General features: G+C 35.8%; 1 protein-coding gene across 3 annotated transcripts in view; it reads left to right on the forward strand.

Annotated features, from left to right (window-relative positions):
* Window positions 1-20,793, forward strand: part of RABGAP1 (RAB GTPase activating protein 1) — a 168,169-nt gene that overhangs the window by 56,650 nt on the left and 90,726 nt on the right. For all 3 annotated transcript variants that reach the window (XR_006960278.1, XM_047069184.1, XM_047069189.1), the window contains 4 exons: window positions 1,069-1,171; window positions 2,065-2,234; window positions 13,904-14,078; window positions 17,964-18,057. Coding sequence is in view for 2 of the 3 variants with exons in the window: in XM_047069184.1 (XP_046925140.1) it covers window positions 1,069-1,171; window positions 2,065-2,234; window positions 13,904-14,078; window positions 17,964-18,057 (542 nt within the window). In the remaining variant the exon portion in view is untranslated. The remainder of the gene's footprint in view (window positions 1-1,068; window positions 1,172-2,064; window positions 2,235-13,903; window positions 14,079-17,963; window positions 18,058-20,793) is intronic.

A 20,793-nucleotide genomic window follows, 5' to 3' on the forward strand; every position in this document is an offset into this window, starting at 1 on the left:
GTAGTGCGTACCGACGCTATGCCCTTCCTGCCCTCTTCCGGGGGCATCTTGTCTACGCTTGGCTGTGGAGAGTCCATTCTGCTAGTCTTCTGGCGGTTTTCTGGGTTATTTAGGCAGATGTGGGTGGAATCTAAGTGATCAGCAGGACGAGGTGAGCCCAGCGTCCTCCTACGCCGCCATCTTCCTCTTTGTACCCTGTCTTTCTGTCCTGGAGAAGGCCTTCCAGAGAAACAGGCACCCCACAAGTGCTAAAGCCATGAGCTCTGTCCAAGTCACAGAGTTTGAGGTGTGGTGTTCTCCGCCCAGTCCGCATGGGCTTGTTGCTCCTCAAAGTGGGCGTGAGCCCCGCCCCCCTACACAGGCTGCTGCCTTGTGACTCCCACAATCTTTTTTTTTTTTTTTAAGTTAATATACTATTTCCTTGATCATGTTTTCACTTTATCTCAGCCTGAATTTGGTGTTAAAGCATGTTTATCAAAGTGTTCTTGTGAGCTATAATAGCAGTAAACAAAGATAAGGGTATTTCCTTATTTCTGAATTGCTATTTACTAGTCTGGTCTTAGACCCATTTAGTCTTAACCTTGGTTTCTTGACTGTGTAATAGTGAAGAATCCTTGTTTATAATTTAGGGTTGAAGTGGGAGTCAGAAAATTCGTGAGAGAAGTGTTTACAAACTACTGTGAATTTTATAAAAGGCGGTGGTATTAGTATTGTTGCTTTTATGTGAAAATCTTTATTTTCAAAACTAAAATTTATGTGATAATTATTCACTTGACAACAGAATTCAGCATAGACTTAGGTGGTTAAGTTTCTCTGATGTTTGTACAATTTGATACGATCTACAAGCATTTACTTTATAACTTTTAGGAACAATTATATAAACAGTTGGCACATCTTTAATTTTAACTGTAATTAGTGTCATTCACATATATTTCTACCTTTTTAAAAAATATCTGACCCTTTTTCATACTATATTTTTGCAATTTCTCTATTTTCTAAAGGCAGCAAAATGGCAGTTAGCAGTTAACTTATTTTGGCATTTATGTTTGTTTTTATTCTTTTCTTCAGGAATCTATGGGCAAAAGTTCTGATGGAAAGTCCTATGTCATCACTGGGAGTTGGAATCCAAAATCTCTGCCTTTTCAAGTTGTAAATGAAGAAACTCCTAAAGGTGATGCAGATTGCTGACACCATGAACAGAAATTTTAGTCCCAAGAAGATACCCAAACCTTAGGACCACTTATTTCACAAATATCCAGTGTTTTTTTTAATTGTAGTGAAACCAAAGAATTTGTATAGGTCTTTGAGGTTGTTATGAAATTTAACTGTAAACAAAGTATCATTTTTCCCCACTTACTTCCCCCCCCTCTTAATTTTTCCCTTTCCTGCTTTTTTTCTACTTATGTATTTATTTGTATACAAAATTCTAAGTTTTATTTATTTTTGTAGCAATAATATATGCATATATGGTTAAAAATTAAAAGGATATGTAAGGAAAAGTAGAAGTCTACCACGGTCCTCAGGGCCCCGTCCCAAGGGGACCACTGTGACCAATTTTTTATGTAGATTTTCAGATACTCTGTGCTCAAGGTGTTTCATCCTCCTCATGAATGTCATTTAGTGGCTGTATAATATTCTGTCCTGAAAAATGTAACCTTGTAGTGCCTCTTATTGAGCATTTATTTTCCCCTTCATTTTTTCTTGTTATTCACAGCACTATAGGTAAATGGATAAATCAACCAAGATTTTAGAAATTGAGAATCCCCTGTATGGGTAAGAGTGGCATGAATAGGCCGTATGCACTTTTACAAAACAATCTGACAGTATGTTTCATAAACTTTAAAGTATCTAATGCTGTCACTAGTTCCAAGGAGTGTACCCAAGGAAAGAATTCTCAATACAGAAAAAGAATTTTCAAAACAGTAATTTATGTGATTATTTTAGATTTTTATTTAATTGATATATTACTTTAAGGTATCTTGAAAGTTTGTTACAAAAGTGATTTAACAATAATTGTATGAGCAAATGTATTTCCATTTTTTTATTTGCTTTTCCCCTCTCTAGATAAAGTGCTGTTTATGACCACAGCTGTTGATTTGGTAATAACAGAAGTACAGGAGCCTGTTCGATTTCTCATAGAGACAAAAGTCCGTGTTTGCTCACCTAATGAGAGATTATTCTGGCCCTTCAGCAAACGTAGTACCACTGAAAATTTCTTTTTGAAACTAAAACAGGTACTATTCTTTTTTGTAACTATGGGAGGGGAGTAGATAAGAAAGGAGAAACTGTTTTTGAAGCTGATTTATCATTATGCTGTCCCTTAGATCTTTAAGCAGTCACATGTATTTTAAACATACTAAGAGGAAAAATTGCCTTTTATTTTTACCCACCTATTTATCATTTTTTTTGCTCTTCATTTCTTCCTGAAGAACCAAATTTCTGTCTGATTTCACTTGCCTTCAATCCAAAGACCTTACTTTAGCATTTCTTCTAGTGCTGATCTACTAAAGGCATAACTCGTAGAGGAACTTCCTTTTTTAAAATTTACTTATTCTCAAGTTAGTCAACATACAGTGTAGTCTTGGCTTCAAGAGTAGAACCCAGTGATTCATCACTTAACGTATAACAGAGTGCTCACCTCAACAAGTGCGCTGCTTAATGCCCATCATCACCATTTCCCTCATCCCTATCAATCCTCAGTTTGTTCTCTGTATTTAAGAGTCTTTTATGGTTTGCCCCTTTCTGTTTTTATCTTATTTTTCCTACCCTTCCCCTATGATCATCTGTTAAGTTTCTCACATTCCACATATGAGTGAAATCATGTGATACCTGTCTCTGACTTATTTTGCTTGGCATAATACCCTCCACTTCCATCCACATTGTTGCAAATGGCAAGATTTCACAGAAGAACTTCTTTATCTGAAAATGTTTTTATTTCACTTGCATTCCAGTGGGATATTTTCACTGGCTGTAGGATTCTGTGTTGACATTTTTTTTTTCAGCACTGTGAAGATGTCATCCCACCATCTTCTGGCTCTCATTGTTTTTGATGTGAAGTCAAAATGCATTTATATTGTTCCTCTGTATGTAATGAGTCATTTTTTTCTGGCTGCTTTTAAGATTATTTTTTATCTTTGGTTTTCAGACATTTAAATATGATGTGTCAGGTGTTTTATTCTTTATTATCTTCCTTGGGATTTGCTGAGCTTCTTGAATTTTTAAATTTATGTTTTGTTTTGTTTACCAGTTTTGAGGGAAATTTGGTCTTTCAACCTTTTATCTGGCCCCATCTCTCTTTTCTCTCATAGGATTCAAGTTACATATATTTTAGTCCTTTTGATATTATCCCACAGATCTCTGTTTTGTTTTTTGTTTTTTGTTTTAATTTATTTATTTTTTTCTGTTTTCTTCAGGTATAGGAGACTCTGTTTTGCTCTATCTTAAAGTTGGTTTGCCCCTCCCCCCCCTTTTTTTTTTATCATCCCCAGTTTGCTGTTAAGCCCATTCAACGAATTTTTTTACATTTCAGATCTTATATGTCCATTTGCTTTTTTTATACTTTCTTATAAGATTTCTTTGTTCATTTAAGCAGATTTTCTCTTACATCCTTGAGCATGTTTATAATATTCTTTAAAAATTCTTAACTGCTGATTCTAATGTCTGGTGAGTCACATTTTCCTTTTTCTTTGTCTAGTAATTTTGTATTGTGTAGTAGACATTTTCAAAAATTTTTTTTTTTTCAACGTTTTTATTTATTTTTGGGACAGACAGAGACAGAGCATGAACGGGGGAGGGGCAGAGAGAGAGGGAGACACAGAATCGGAAACAGGCTCCAGGCTCCGAGCCATCAGCCCAGAGCCTGACGCGGGGCTCGAACTCACAGACCGTGAGATCGTGACCTGGCTGAAGTCGGACGCTTAACCGACTGCGCCACCCAGGCGCCCCTGTAGTAGACATTTTCAGTAATAGATTGTTATGGTCTGTTATGTTGTGGTCTCTTAGTTTAAGAAAAAAATCTGTCATTTAATTTGGTCAAAGTCAAATTCCATTCTCTTTTTCCTGTGGTGGGCAGCAGATGAACTGTTTCCTTCTTTTAGCTTCTCTTGACTTCAGTTGCCCCACTACTTCTCCCTTTTTTGCTTTCCTTTGTATCAAAACTTATTGAAAAAAAGCAAGTTCATAGTGACCTAAATTGCTAAATCTGTGATCAGTCTGAGTTTTCATCTTCCTTGGCCTGTCAGCAGAATATGATACAGGTGATCACTCCTGCCTTCTTATCCCTCTTTCACTGTCACTTTCAGGACATCTCCAATTTACCATGTCCAAGAAGATCGCATTATTTCACCTCCCGACCCCCAAAATACTTTACTTGTCTGTCTTTACTATTTCAGTTCATGGATATCTTCTCCTAATTATTGCTTAGGCCAAGAATTTTACTTTTATTTTTTTTATTTTTATTTTTTTTATATCTTTTGATTATTCATAAAATTTTTTTAATGTTTATTTTTTGCGAGAGAGAGAGACAGAGCGCAAGCAGGGGAGGGGCAGAGAGAGAGGGAGACACAGAATCCTGAGCAGACTCCTGGCTCTGAGCTGTCAGCACAGAGCCTGACGCGGGGCTCAAACTCACAGACCGCGAGATCATGACCTGAGCTGAAGTCTGGTGCTTAACTGACTGAGCCACCCAGGCACCCCTTACTTTTATTTTTTATACCCATATCCACTCTGTCAGGAAATTCTATTTACTATTTTACTTTCAAAACATATCTAAATATGGCTACTTCCTACCACTTAGATTATGTTAACCTCACATCTGAATCATCACTTTTACCTGAGTTACTGTAGTAGCATCTTCACTCATCTCCCTGTTTCTTTGTGTTCCCTCCTTTTGATATGTTCTCAACATAGCAGCCTAAGATAAAATCAGGTCATTTTTCTGCTTGTAACCCTTTAAACCTATTTTACTCTATAAAAACTAGAGTCCTTACAGTGTTCTTATAAGACCCTATCCAGTCTGCTGCTGTTTAGGTCATAAACTAATTTCTCTCTTACTGGTCTTGTTTGCTTCCTTGGCTCTAACCATGTGCTTAGGGCCTTTGCTATTAACTATCTCTTCTGCCTGAAATGGTCTTCCCCCTTTTCCCACTTGCTGTTATTCGCCTCCTTCAAGTCCTCATCTTTAAGTTTTTGCTCAGATTTACATCTTAACAATTCATGACTGCCACATTTAACACTGCAGTTTGTCCACTCTTCCACTGGTGCTGCCAGTCACCCCCACCCCCATGCTAATATACATATTTTAAATTTTGTACAAGACTTTTAACTTCCAATATATGCCATATAATATACTTAATTTTATTTTGCTTATTATCTGTTTTTCCTGTTAGAAACCTCTACTAAGGCAGCATTCCTGATTTGCCTTGTTCACTGATTTATCCCAAGCATCTAAAACCTAGTAGTTCTCAGTAAATATTTGTTGACTTGATTTTATTTACATGTTCAATCTTCTGTTTTACAAAATTCTAACATTGCTTGTCAATTTAATTGAATGTACTTAAAAATTTTTTTTTAATGTTTTTATTTATTTTTGAGAAAGGAGAGACAGAGTACTAGTGGGGAAGGGCAGAGAAAGAAGGAGATACAGAATCTAAAGCAGGCTACAGGCTCTGAGCTGTCAGCACAGAGCCCAACATGGGGCTCGAAACTCACAAACTGTGAGATCATGACCTTAGCTGAAGTCGGAGGCTTAACCGACTGAGCCACCCAGGCGTCCCTTGAATGTACTTTTTGATAGCGATAAATATTTTGATTGCAGTGTATTCCAAGTTAGTCCTTTTGGTTATAGTTAGAAAAAGGTGGCAAACATCACAGGAATAGAGATTTCTCTTCAGTGTTTTCTTAGGAGACGGAAAGTAAACCTGGGTCCTAGCACTGTTTTCCCAGGTCTTCACTGTGGCAGCAGAAAAGAATTAGCATAATGTTATCAGCTCTGGAGTCAGAGTATATCGATTTTACCACTAACTAGCTTTATGACTTTGAGCAAGTACCACCAACTCTGTGAGCCTGTTTACTCAACTGTAAAATGGCAGTGTTTTAATCTTGCTCATAGTGTTATTATGACATTAAGTGAGAAACCGTACAACACACTTGGCACATAGTATGTTCTTCATACATTTTAGCTATTATTCAGAGGACTGTGGAACCTTAGTGGGACAGAGGAAGAATAAAAAATTCTAAATCATGAAGTCAGAACAACACTGATATTAGTGGATCAGCCCAAGAGGAAGAACACTTCAGAAAGAAACCAATTTACAGGTATCATTTTAAAAGTTTAGGGAGTAGGGATGATTCTTAAGTTTGTAGAGTTAGAGATGATAAACAGAAATTAATTCTATAATAATTTTAGTACAAATTTGTATGTAAGCAAACATACTCTCTTTAGAGTTCTGTCTCTTTTATCTTGGTGAACATAAGATTCCTCTGATCTTACTTTTCCCTTGAGGTCTTATACAACTTTGGATTCAAAGACTGCGGTGAGTTTATAGGAATATTATATGGTTTGGTCTACTATAATGTATCTAAGTAGGCTAACAAATGACTTGGCAGGGTGAACTCTCCAAAAACACATATACCTGAGACCTAGTCTGATAGACTACTCTAGACTCTGTTAAGGTTATAAGCTAAACATAGACTGAGCTGTCAATATTTTCTTTGCAAAAAGCAGAAGTTTATATGTGGAAGCTAGGAGGAGGGCAAGGAATTCCTGAGAATAATCTTTCATTTTTCTCCTTATTTGGGTAAGTCTTACTTTGGTGGGGGAGGAGTTTTGTGAGGGGTAAGGAATGGGAAAGAAGAGAGAGAGTGTGAAGAATTTGAAGAACTTTGTTGCTGTCTTAGGGCACTTAGAACACTGTTAATCTCACTCCTTGTAACATCATAAACTAAGTTTATTTCCTCCTTTACATTCGTGGCATTAAAAAGTAATAGCTATAGTGGTTGAGGGCCTACTGTAGCTGTCACTATACTAGCAACTTTGCTTTTTTCTGTCTTACATACTTTTCATAGTGATCCAGTGAGGATAATAGTATTTTCATTTTATAGATCCAAAGATGTAAAATATTTTATGGAATATTGTATGAACAAAATGAATACCCAGGCCTTCTAAGAGTCTCAGGATTCTTTCCATAGGAACATGCTCCCTTTGTCTTTCTTTAAGAGCATTTTTAGAACTTACTTAAATTAAGCAGAATTTAAAATTTTAACCCTTTTGCAGTTCTCATCAGACAGAAAAGGAAACAATGCTGCCGACCAAATTTTTTAAATATATAACATATAGTTTCTGTTTATTGCTGTCAGTATGGGAAAATAATTATAGAAATGTTTTTTTGGTTTTTTTGTTTTTAAATGTTTATTCTTGAGAGAGAGAGCGAGGGAGAGAGAGAGAATGAGTGGGGGAGGGGCAGAGAGACCTGGGGAACACAAAATCTGAAACAGGCTTTGGGCTCCGAGCTATCAGAACAGAGCCCAACGCAGGTCTCAAACTCAGGAATGGCAAGATCGTGACCTAGGCTGAAGTCAGACACTTAATCGACTGAGCCATCCAGGCGCCCCTAGAAATGTTTTTTTTTTAATACATGCTTAAAAATTGATTCTTTCTCCTATCCCTAAAATTATCTGATGACTCAGTAACTCCTCTGTAGCCTGGAAGTCTTCCCAACTGTGCGGTTTATTATATTAAGGTGGCATCATATCAGAGAAGAAACTTAAATTTAGTGAGGAAAGAATGATTGTTTTCTTGGATTTTAATTTTTAGATATCATTTACTAAAAGAGGAAGAAACTAATCTGAAGACTAAATATTCCATCAGTATCATAAGGTGAAGTTAAGACCAGCTAAGCATTCTTAGAACTATAGAATTACAGAATTTTACTGCCAAAGAGACTGCAGGGATCTTAAAATCTTTTATGAAATTATTTTATAAATGAAGCTGATGTCTCCATTGGCCAACATCATATAGACAAGTTATTAGCATAACTGTACTGGAAACCTGGGCCTATTATTTCTGTTTGGAGTGTGTGTGTGTGTGTGTATGTGTATGTATTTATATAGGGATATGCACTGAACCACTATACCTCTCAGAATAAAAAATATGGAAATGCTCTCTATAGTAGAGATCTTCAATTGCTAAATCAGGAGACATGTGATATCATAGTATTCCATTATTCCTGGGAAGTGTCACTGGGATTAGGTGGTGACCAGTGGATTTTTCCTTTGTAAAAATAGTTTTCTTTTTGTATTTAGCAAATAAATTTGGGGTGGTTCTTGGCAACTTCCAACTACCCAGTTCTCTACAACTTTCTAACTAATGATTTTAGTATCCATTGATAATTCTTCCCTAAATCAGTTAAGCTCATTCACATAATTTCAATAGTAATTTAATATTACAGGGTTTTCTTCTTTTCTTTTACGTTTATATATGTTTCTAATATTGAGTATCTTCTTAATTACAGTAATAGTAATGTATTCTTTGCTTTATCCTACTTTATTGAAGAATTCAAAAAATAACAGTATTCCAGGAAATACCCTTAATACAGATCTTTATTTATTATTCCTAGCAAATTTATAACAAAATCTTTATTTTAATTTTACAAATCAAAAACTTGCAAAATGTTAAAAAAAAGTTACTATTTATTGAATGTGTTTTTGAAATATAGATTTTAGTTATAAAATTTCAGTGAGGACAAGCTTATATATTAATAAATTTACTGATGAGGTAATTAAGCATTCATTAATAAACGTGCACCATTTTTTTTTTTAATTTTTGTTTTAATGTTTATTTTTGAGATAGAGACAGAGCATGAACAGGGGAGGGGCAGAGAGGGAGACATGGAATGTCAGCTCAGAGCCCGACATGGGGCTAGAACTCACGGACCATGAGATCATGACCTGAGCGGAAGTCAGATGGCCAACTGACTGAGCCACCCAGGCGCCCGTAAACTTGCACCATTTCTAAAATCTAGCTTGTGTTAAACTGCGATTTGTGTACAACTTGCATTGTGTACAAGTTTTTTACTATTGTAAATAAAACCTATATTTTAATATCCGTATATAAAAATCACTATGTAACCTCTTAAATGAAAAGGTTTTCAGAATATTTAGTATATTCTGAACTTTGCTATAGATGCATAAATTTTGGGAGAAATATCTATTAATGTAACTGTAATACCTATGTATTACATAAAAATAGATGTATATAATATGAAATTATTTGAGTCCACACAGTTTCAAATTCCCATTTGTTGATATTCATTTCAAAAAGAAATCAGTACTCCAATTAATAATAAAACTATTGAGTGAAGTTTAAGATTTTATTGAACTATTTTTTCCCTTTGAACTATTCTAGTAAGATTATGAAATCAGTTTCTGAACACAGGTTCAGAAGTTAATTGGAATTTTTTTTCTCATTTATGTTACCACTTGACATATAGTTAGGTTCATTGGTTTCCATATTTTCAGTTTGGGGTTGTTGGGTATTTTTTTACCTTTTTGGTTTAATTTATTTATTTTTGAATATTTAAATATAATGGTACAAAAGTCAAAATTATGTAAAAATGTACTCAGCAGTCATATTTACATTCATCTGTTTCTCCACCTAATCCCATAAGTAACCATTATTACTGGTTTCTGGGTTATCTTTCCAAAGTTTCTTTTTGTGAAAATAATGAAATACTCCTACATATTTTTAACTTCCTTTTTAAACAAAAACTAACATGTACTGTTCTACACCTTGCTTTTTTAATATATCCTGATGATCATTCCACAGTACTTCACAGAGATCTTCCTCATTCTTAATGACTACATGGTACTGTGTTGTTCGGGTGAATCATGATCTTTGATTTTTAACATTTATTCATTTTTGGGGGGGGGAGGGGCAGAGAGAGAGGGAGATACAGAATCCAAAGAGGCTCAAGGCTTCAAGCTGTCAGTACAGAGCCTGATGCAGGGCTCGAACCTACGAACTGTGAGACCATGACCTGAGCCAAAGTCAGACACTCAACCGACTGAGCCACCCAGACGCTCCATGATCTCTGATTTTTAAATTGTCCTCTATTGATGGATTTTTTTAAATCATTTGCTATTCCAAATAATGTTGCAGTATAGAACCTTGTATCATATGTTGTTTTGATTTTATGAAACTGCATCTTAGAGGAAATTTTTATTAGTATACTCATTAGCACATGACATAATTTTGCGTATGTAATTTTGTCATATTTGCTAAATTCTCCTCTCTCACAGTTGTAATCAGAGATGAGCAGGATATGAGAATACCTGTTTCTCCATATGTTTGTCATGAGTATATTGTCAAACTTAAGGATCTGATGGTAGTTTTAATTTATCCTTTGATGAATGAAAACCAGCATTTTTCATATGTTTAGGATTGATTTTACTTTCCTGTTCTCTGAACTGTCTCTTCATATTTTTTGCTTTTTGGTTTTGGCCTTTTTTCTCTTAGTTGTTAGAAGCTCTTTCTGTAGTTGAGAGATTAACCCTTTGAGATATAAGTTGCAAACATTTGTTCTGGTTTGTCACTTGACTTAAGTTATGATGAATCTTTTCAGCTTTTTGACTGTATAGTTTCTTTTCCTGTATTTGAATTCATCGAATTTTTCCTTTAAAGCTTCTGGCTTTTAAGTTATAATTAGAAATGCTTTCCATACACCCAATAATAAAGAAATTTACGCATTTTCTTCTATTACTTATATGGTTTCATTTTTCTACTTTTAGAGCTCTGATTCATTAGTATTTTATTCTGTTATATGATGTAAAGTATAAATCTGATTTAATGTTTTTCCAAATGATCATACACTTTTTTAATGTTATGTTTACTGTGTTTTATTATGTTCTCTTCATTATGGTTTTTATGTTCTATTCTATGGGGTTTTTAGGTTACTCATGCACCAATATCACCCTTTAAATTATGTAGACTTTATAATATGTTTTAATATCTGATAGGGCTGCCCTCCCTCCCCAGTTCTTTTGTGGATTTTGTTTATTTTTCATGTAAACTTTAGATTCAAATTCTGTAGCTCTAGAAAAAAAGGATAGGTATTTTTACTGAAGAGAATTGACATCTTTATGATGTTTAGTCATCTTACCTGAGAACATGTGATAGTGTTCCATTTATTCAAGTCTGTGTTTTTCTTACAAGAGTGCTTTTTTAAACTTTTTTTTTTTTTTCAACGTTTATTTATTTTTGGGACAGAGAGAGACAGAGCATGAACGGGCGAGGGGCAGAGAGAGAGGGAGACACAGAATCGGAAACAGGCTCCAGGCTCTGAGCCATCAGCCCAGAGCCCGACGCGGGGCTCGAACTCACGGACCGCGAGATCGTGACCTGGCTGAAGTCGGACGCTTAACCGACTGCGCCACCCAGGCGCCCCACAAGAGTGCTTTTTTAAAAGCTTTTTATTACAGAAAATTCAAACATACACAGAAATAAAAATAATAGTGTAATAAACCCCCACATATTATTTCCCAGCTTCAATAGTGAGTATCATTTTAATAGCTGGAATTCTTGACTTATAAGCAGGGTTCAGTTCGTGACTATGTTTATCTGACTTCAAAGGGCAGTGTTGGTCTGGTCAGTGTTATTCACAGAAGAGTTTCTAGGTGAACTGCAATGGTTATCACATTTATATAGTCTCTGAGAAATTTTTTTTAAAGGTAAAGAGCTATTGATCTTTGAACTTTTTTATGTAGTATTTAAGTAATGTTTCAGATAGTAATTTGTAACAAATCAAAAAAAATCCTATTCCCTATCAAAGTATAATACTTAAAAATAATTAGAAATTTAGACTGAACATGTGTCATAGATTTTAGTTCGGTTCATTAAGTAACGAGAGAACCAGTAAGATGGTAAAACTGGCTTTATGTATTTGAGGAACTTGAGTTTATATAGTGCTTCTTTAAAAAAAAAAGTATTAGAACAAGATTGCTAGGTTAGAAACAAAACTGGTTAATGTCTTATAGATTAACTTTGGGTTATCTTTTCTACTGGGCAGAAATCATTTGCCCATCTACCAGATACAAATTTGTAGGCTAATATATAACTTCCCAGAGTCTGGGTTTTTAATTAATAGTAAGTAGCTAAGTCAAAATTGTTTATTCATCTAGAAAATTAAATAATCCTTAGGTAGACCTGTTAAAACAAAGTTGTCAAACTACAGTCCATGGGTCAAGTCTGGCCTGGCCTTTGTTTTCATAAAGTTTCTTTGGAATGCAGCCATGGTCACCTTACTCAGTATTTGTGGGTGCTTTTGTACCATAATGGTAGAGTTGAATAGTTGCCACAGACTAGTGGTCCCCAGAGACTAAAATATTTATTCTTCGGCCCTTCACAGAAAATTTTACTGACTTCTATGTTAAGCAGGCATTTCCGTACCTTATGAACCTTTTAATCCCCTTTCTGTATTTTTACTTTATGCTTGTACATCTTTCTCATTGGTGTAGCCACCTTGTGAGTTATCTTTGTATCTTTCCCTACAGTTCTGCCTTTTCTTCCTGCTCTGTATTTCGCTTTTTCCCTCCTCCTTCTCCTTAAAACTGTCTGTAATGTGGACTATTAATATATTTAAATTTGGTACTGGCAAAGTTTTATATTCTCTGTCCTTAATTTTTAATTTAGGTGAGTTCAAACTGCTATACGTTTGCCTCAAAATACAAACTAATTTGAGATATAAGATTTTTGTGAATTAATCTCTTTTTTTGTTGCCCACCTTTACCCTCCCCCCCAGTTGTAGCTTTCACTGGAAGAAAAGTTCCTACAGTGCTTTAATTAATAAGCTAAAGGAGGGGCGCCTGGGTGGCGCAGTCGGTTAAGCGTCCGACTTCAGCCAGGTCATGATCTCGCGGTCCGTGAGTTCGAGCCCCGCGTCAGGCTCTGGGCTGATGGCTCAGAGCCTGGAGCCTGTTTCCGATTCTGTGTCTCCCTCTCTCTCTGCCCCTCTCCCGTTCATGCTCTGTCTCTCTCTGTCCCAAAAATAAATAAACGTTGAAAAAAAAAATTAAAAAAAAAAAAATAAGCTAAAGGAGTGGGAAGAAACATGGAAATAAGAGGACTCTCTTAGTCCTAAACTTTGTTTTAGAATTAAAAAAAAAATTTTGTTTTAATGTTTGTTTATTTTAGAGAGAGAGAGCGAGCAAATGAGTGCAAGCGGGGGAGGAGCAGAGAGAGATGGAGACCCAGAAAACGAAGCAAGCTCAAGGCTCTGAGGTGTCAGCACAGAGCCCGATGGGGAGCTCAAACTCACAAGCTGTGAGATCATGACCTGAGCCGAAGTTGGAAGCTTAACCAACTGAGCTACCCAGGCACCCCTAGAATTTTTTTTTTGTTTGTTGATTTTGAAAGAGAGAATCCTACCAAGCAGTCTCCACACTGTCAGCACAGAGCCCAACACGGGGCTCAGACTCAGGACCATGAGATCATGACCTGAGCTGAAATCACAAATTGGATGCTTAACTTATTGAGCCACCCAGGCGCCCCTAAAATATTTTTAAACATTTTTTTGATGGATAGTTTCATATAGGAAACTTTAAAGGACACCTTAAAGTAACAAGGAAGCTATAGATGGTTAACGCTTACTAGATATTGGCAATTGCATATATGATGATACAGTATGAAGACAATAAAATTGCAGATCAAGAGTCCCGCCCAGTAAATAACCTATTTTCCTATGGGTTTTTAAATCCAAACATGTATTTTTCTGTTTAGAAAAGGTTACATTTAGTGTAGACATTCAAAGTGATACCTTTTTATTCTCACATCCTATATGAAATCAGAAGTGTAGTGCTCAATTAAAAAATAATTTTACCACTTAGTAAATAATATTTTTTCGTCTTCAAGATAAAGCAGAAGGAAAGAAAGAACAATACTGATACTTTATATGAAGTTGTGTGCTTGGAAAGTGAATCAGAAAGAGAGAGGAGGAAAACTACAGCCAGTCCCTCAATTCGCCTGCCACAGTCTGGATCTCAGAGTTCCATGATACCTTCTCCTCCAGAAGATGATGAAGAGGAAGGTAAATTGTAGGGAGACCTTAATTTCTATTTTGGGGTGGCAAACCATGCAAACCATTATCATTTTGTCAGGGAATTGATAATGTGACGTAGCATTTGGAATTCTTTCAATGCGTATGAGAGTGTACTATATGCAAAGGAGTATGGGAGATTCAAAAATCGTGAACATAGGACATTCTTTAAGATAATTGTATCAGTTTGGAAAAAATGAGATTTATGGTCAGTGCTTTTTTAAAGAGTCTGCCTATGCTATCTTAGTGTATTAGCACATTTTTAGAGCACATGTGACATAGATTCTACCTGAATACGTGTTCCTATCTCTGCTGATTTATTTTAGAGGGACAGTTTCATTTGCCAAAATGTGGCTTCCACACATGATCCTTTCACAAAATACATGTATTTAAATATACAAATTTATGTTTATACATTATTGGATTTCACACTGGTAATCAACCAGTTCTTTTTTTTTTTTTTTCTCCCACCCTCACCCCCCATGGTTATATCCATTAAGTAATCTGTCAGTCTGTTAGTCTCTGTTAAAAGCTACTATGTAGAAGTGAGAAGTGGAAAGAAGGAGCACAGGAAAAGTAAAAGTTTGGGAGGCATTTTCTAACTGATAATTTTGTACCAGGACATTATTTTTAAGAGGAAAAGACTGGTTATGATAGAAAGTCATATGAAGCATGTGTCTGTGTGAGGTTCATATGGAGTGTTCTGGAAATTCATACAGGAGAATCCGTTTTTCATTGTGGGGAGATGTAAGGCATCGTGAAGAGTAGTTTTGGAGCTGGGACTCTTAAGGTGCAAGGAGAATAAATGGGCTGGTTTGGGCACTTCTGGCTCAGAAATTGCATTAACAAAGGCCTAGAGGTGGCTGGCGAGAATGATTGATACATACCCATGATTATATGTACTTTTTTCAAGTTAGAGCAAGCCCTGACTTTCCAATTCCCATTGTTCCCTAGAACTTTCACCTTTCCTGTGAGTAATCAACAGGCATTTGTTAATATTAATGACCACCTGGTACTAGGTGCTTAATATGTGGTACTTTGTTTCTAAAGTAACATAATACTTTGTTTATATAATTCTCTCAAAAATTCTGAAAACTAAGATTTACTATTATCCTTATTTTGCACGTAAGGAAATGGAATCTCAGAAATATGAATTTGCCCAAGGTCACACAGCTAGAAATTGGATTAAACCAGATTAAAGAGGGTCTTAATCTGGTTCTGAGAGTTAGCTGTCTGAGCTCTATTCTGTAATCATCTCTGTGCATTTAGTTCCCATAAAGCATTTTGAAGTGCAGAGAAAGCACACGTATTGTTTTGGGAGAAGTTAGAGACACAATTTAAAGTCTGCCTTGAGAGCCAGTTAAATCATGTGTTAAAGCTGGGAAGGGTGGAATTGTTCTCACTGTTTGAGACTTCTCTATAACTAGCAGTCTTGAGACTTGTAGTTTACCTTCTAAGTCAACACTGCTTAAGGTGGAAGAGCAAGTAATAGTTTTGAGAACTCTTCTACCCTTAAACTCAGCAATAAAAGTAAAACCCACCATAAACTGAGAAAGACACTCTATTTTTATGAAACCAGAGAATGGTCAAATGCTGAATCTGAATGCTGTGCATTTTAAAGAGTATTTACCGGTTACAGAGAAATTTGGGCCCAACTGAAGGATAATATCGTGTCTAACATCTAGTTGTAATCTATAGCAGGCATACATTTTTCAGTATAACTGAGGAGTTCAGAGGACCTCCAGTGACAGTTGCTAACTAGGAGACATGAGGGCCAATGGCGGACCATGAGAGAGGGAACACTAGAACACAAGCTCTGGGAAGGAAGAACATGTATCTTTTTTTTTGCCCACGCTGTTTCCCTAGTGTGTAACACCATTCCTGGTATGTAATAGATGCTCAGTAAATATTCGTGGAATGGGTACCCCTACTGCGATCCATTCCTATAGTGAAAAACTAACGACAGGACCATGTTGCTGAAGAAAGCTGTGCAGACATGCCATCTTTTAATCCTCTAACATAATATATGGACCAAGGAGACCCATCCTGTTGTCATGTGTTTGCTCCCTGGAAAGAAATGTCCATGGTCCTGTAGAGAGGCTCCTTATTCCATAGGACATTGGTGCTCCCAGGACTGGAAGCCAGCAGATATAAAGGAGAGGTGTTCAGAAGCAACATTCTGCATCTGAGGTTGCCTGCTCCCTTTCTACCCATACCCCTGCCTTAGGTACATGGAGTTGTAACCACATATTTCAGACTGCCGTCCACATATGTTGAAAGCATCCAAACCAGAAAAAGACAACTTGATAAGGCAGATATTCCTGATCTCTTTAAAGGAATTGTCATCTCTTGTACATCTTAGTACATTTTTTATAGCTACTATTCCCCAGAGAGTTGTATTATATTGATATTTGAATGAGTGGAGAATTACGTGAGACCTTAGAAAGTAGGGTGAATTCTGACAAAATAATGAAGTTGGGGAAGTTTATCTTCATGCCCTTGAGCATTTATCTTTTCCTTATTGATCCTCCCATTTGTCCCAAAGAGGTCTCACTTACACTCAGTCTGCGTCTTCGCTATCTTACCATCAAAACTGATGATAATGTCTAAGGCATTACAATGTACAGATGTTACAAGTATCATGGATTTCTGAGCTGTCACTAGTTGAGATGCAAATTCCTGATGTAATCATTACAGGTATAAAGATCATTACAGGTATCATTACAGGTATAAACTTTGTTTAGGCAGGTTAGGCCAAAAATCTTAATTGGTGAGGACACATGTAAGCAAGTACCATTGTACTCAACAGTGGAAATGTAAATTGTAGAGCCATTCTGGAAGGCAATTTGTCAGTAAGTTACAGAATCCTTAAAATTATGCATTTTAGCCCAGGATCCACTTCTGGGCACATACCCAATGAAAGCAAGAGATATATTCATCTCTTTGTCATTTGTAGCAAAAAATGGAAAACTACCTAAGCGTCCAACAAAAGAAGATTGGTTAAGTAAATGTCTTAGTCCATGTTTCCCACCCGTCCCCCCCCCCTTCATGATAACTTCTAAAAATTCTTTCACAGGCCTTCTTTATCAGTGTCCCTTTTTTTCACTGTCTTCCTATCTTATAGTCTTTAAATTCTTATTTGAATTTACTTTTCTTAATTACTAGAGTTCAGTTTGAAATGATTCATTTTGATCCTTTTTGATATTTTTGTGCTTTCTGTTATAAATTAATGTATGTCAGTGTAGAAAATTTAGTCATAAGAACATAGGGGGAAGAGGGAAATAAACCATAACTCCGTTACTCAGAGACAGTAATTGTTAATGTCTTAGCATAATTTATTCCAGACTATTTTGATCATAACAAAGACTTATCAGCTCTTGATATTTTTACTTTATGTGGCATTTTGCCAGATTATTAATGTAAACACATGTCAGTGTGTAATCACATTGTAAACATCATGTATCATAATTTATTTAGCCACTCTCTGCTCTACTCCTGTTGGACACTTAGGTGGTTTGTAAATTTTTTTTAACTGTTGTAAATAAGACTGGTACATATTTTCATAGATAAAGCTGTTTGCTTTGGAAGAGGAAAAAGAAGATACCATAATTTGAGTTTTACCATTTTATAATTAAATGGCTCTTTTCCTCAGTTGACATAATGTGGACCTCTATGGAAAGCTAAAGAAATAAAGAGATCACAGCAACATTCTACCTAGGACCATTTTCATTTTCTTTGTATTTACATTTATATGCTAAAAGAAATTATGACTTCATCCTCCCAGTAAAATCTTTCAAATTTGACTGTTATGTTTCCATTCATTCTTCTGGCTAGCATAGCCACTTTTGTTATCCTTTTCTGTGTGTTTTATTAAAGATAATGATGAACCCCTCTTGAGTGGATTTGGTGATGTATCCAAAGAATGTGCAGGAAAAATTCTTGAAACATGGGGAGAACTGCTATCAAAATGGTAAGTTAGAATAGTTCTCCTTTTCATCTGTAATTCTCATTTTCTGGGTAGGATATCCTCCCTTAACTACAGTATTCAATTTTGGAACTATTCAATTCTGGAACGTATCATAGAAACCAAAATATGAGGTTTGTATTCTAGAATCTCTGTTTTTAGCCGTTTTAAGGGTAAGTAGTGAATATCTGCAATCAACTTTCAGAATATCAGAAACCTAATAAATTCTCATTGCTGCAGAAAATATTAATCCAGACACGGAATATTTGAAAGGAATAAATCAAGAAAGATGGCCTTTTTATTGATGCACTTAGGAACCACTGACAAAGATAATACACAACAATTAAGACAGTACACCTTTATCAGGGAAGTTTGGAGGATGCTTACACAATGCATAGAGCCACAGTAGAGGCCTCAGGTGGGATTTTTCCTTATCTGTGTTATGTACAGCAGAGTGTTTTGAATGTGCTGTATACATTGACTGCTCTAACAATTACTTTTCCTACGAACACTTGGAAGATTCAGGAATTTCTTGTCAAGAGAAATTCTGTGCTCAAGAGATAGCTTGACAACATTGTTAAGCACTATCCTGTAGACTGTCTAAAAAGGACACACTAATTTCAGGTATTTATTAATGAGACCAGAGACACTCTGGTAAGTCAGGTTGGTGAGACATTTATGTAGTTCCTTTTTCCTTTCTGTAGGATGCCAGTATATGCTGGGAAAAAAAGCTTCAAAAGTGATGTGAGCACTTCTCTAATTTCTGACTTTCTGGTTGTTAGAATTGTCATGTGAGTTCCCCGTGGGCCTGTTACTTTGGGGTCTGATTTTCTCAGAAAATTTAACTGTTGAAGCCTTTCACTCTGTTCTTAGAAAACCATGTTTCGGCATTTAAAAAATCTTCCGTGTCCTTAAGGAATGGGACTACAAATGGGCATCATCTGCTTCTAGCTCTCTCACATCTCTCACAGTGCGAGAGCTTTACACTTCTGGTGAAACGTGCTCCACATTGGGAAATGTCAAATGTGTACAGGAGGAGAATGCAAACCAAAGCATGGTTTGTCTTTACACAAGTGCTTTTAATAAATGAACTCTGCAAAAGCCCCCCTGGGATATAGTTCTCATTTATATTTGATATTCCTTTAGCAGTCAGGAGACAGACCTGCTGATGCTCTCGTCACAATTATATTTTCAGTTCAGTGAATTTGGAGTGTTTGGACTGCTGCTGGCAGGCATTTCATCTGAAGAAAAAGGTTTCTGCTCTAAAATAGAAATGTAATTGAATCTTGACATGGTTACATAACACTGTATTTAAAATCATTTAGATACAGCATTTAGACTCTAGGTTTTATTGGATGAACTCAGCAGCGTTTTATACAGTTGTTTGGAATTTGTTTTGTTAACAAGTTTTGTTTCTTCAGTTTTTGAATTTTTTAAATTACGTCCTTGTCCCATTTCCTCAAATATATTAACTGAGTTTACATTTTTGTTTAGGGCGTTTAAAACCGTTTTTGCTGGTTTGGGTCATATCTTCAGAAATGATAATGCAGTCTTTTTCTTTAATTCATTTCATCACTTTTTTCCATCATAGGAAACATGGCGATATTGTGGAGTTTTAGAGCCTAGTAGACCTGGCTTCAAATCCAACCTCTTTTACTTCCAAGCTGTATGGTCTTGGGCAAGTCACTTAACTCTTCTGAGTCTCTTTCTTCATTTACAAAATACACAAGTCTTTCAAATTGCCATTCAGGATTATTGTAAATTAAAAATAATGGATGTTGTACTAGTAGCAATGGTAGTAAGAATTAATAAATTTACCATATGCCAGGCATTGTGCTAAGTTCTGTGTTTTATTTCAGTTACAACAACCTTATGAACTAGTGTCCATTTATGCAGATGAGGAAACTGGCTCAGAGATTTAGTCAGCAATTTTAGTTAGTAAATGGCAGGCCTAGAATTTTTAACACAGGCAAGTCTGATCCTAAAGCCGGTTTATTTAATTCCACATTAGATTTTAGTGGCAGTATTAGCAGCAGTACATTTGAGCTCTAACTCTCCAAGCTCATTTAAACGTGATTCTTAGTGCAGAAGATAACTAATGTTGGTATAAAATAGTATGTTGAGATAAAGTTAATATGATCAATGACAAAATTATTCTGAAAATAATTTACCAATATAAATTAAGCTAGGGTTAGCAAATAAACCTAGGGTTAGGCTTATTGTTTCTGTAAAGGGCCAGGTCATATATATTTAGGCCATAGATACATATAGGTCATAAATATTAGGCTTTGTGGTGCAGTAATTTCTCTCACAACCACTCAACTCTGCTGTTATAGGGCAAAAGCAGTCATAGATGATACATAAACAAAAAAGGCTGTCTCCACAAAAGTTGATTTATAGAAACAGGCAGTGGGCCACATTTGGTGCACAGACCATAGTGCATCAATCTTTAAATTAAGTAACAACTGCTTTTGTTCTTTCTGCCCCCAACCCTTCAACTTTTATATAATTTTTTTTCCCAAGCAAAGACAAAACTATGTTGAATTGTCTATAGCTACTACATTAGGGTACTAGCATCACAGAATTAACCATTTTTAAACATACTGTGCCTTATTCTGTAGAATTCTAGGAACGTTTTGAGAAAAATCTGAGTCCTTTTTGTATTTTGAGAGTGGTCATTTTGTGTCAGTAACTTACTGTTTAAATTTGATAGTCACAGGAGCCATTTCACATCAGAGTCCT

The sequence above is a fragment of the Lynx rufus genome, unplaced genomic scaffold, assembly GCF_022079265.1.
Source record: "Lynx rufus isolate CCGP_SWC_20201006 ecotype Redwood Valley unplaced genomic scaffold, mLynRuf1.p SCAF_10, whole genome shotgun sequence".
Classification (NCBI taxonomy): Eukaryota; Metazoa; Chordata; class Mammalia; order Carnivora; family Felidae; genus Lynx; species Lynx rufus.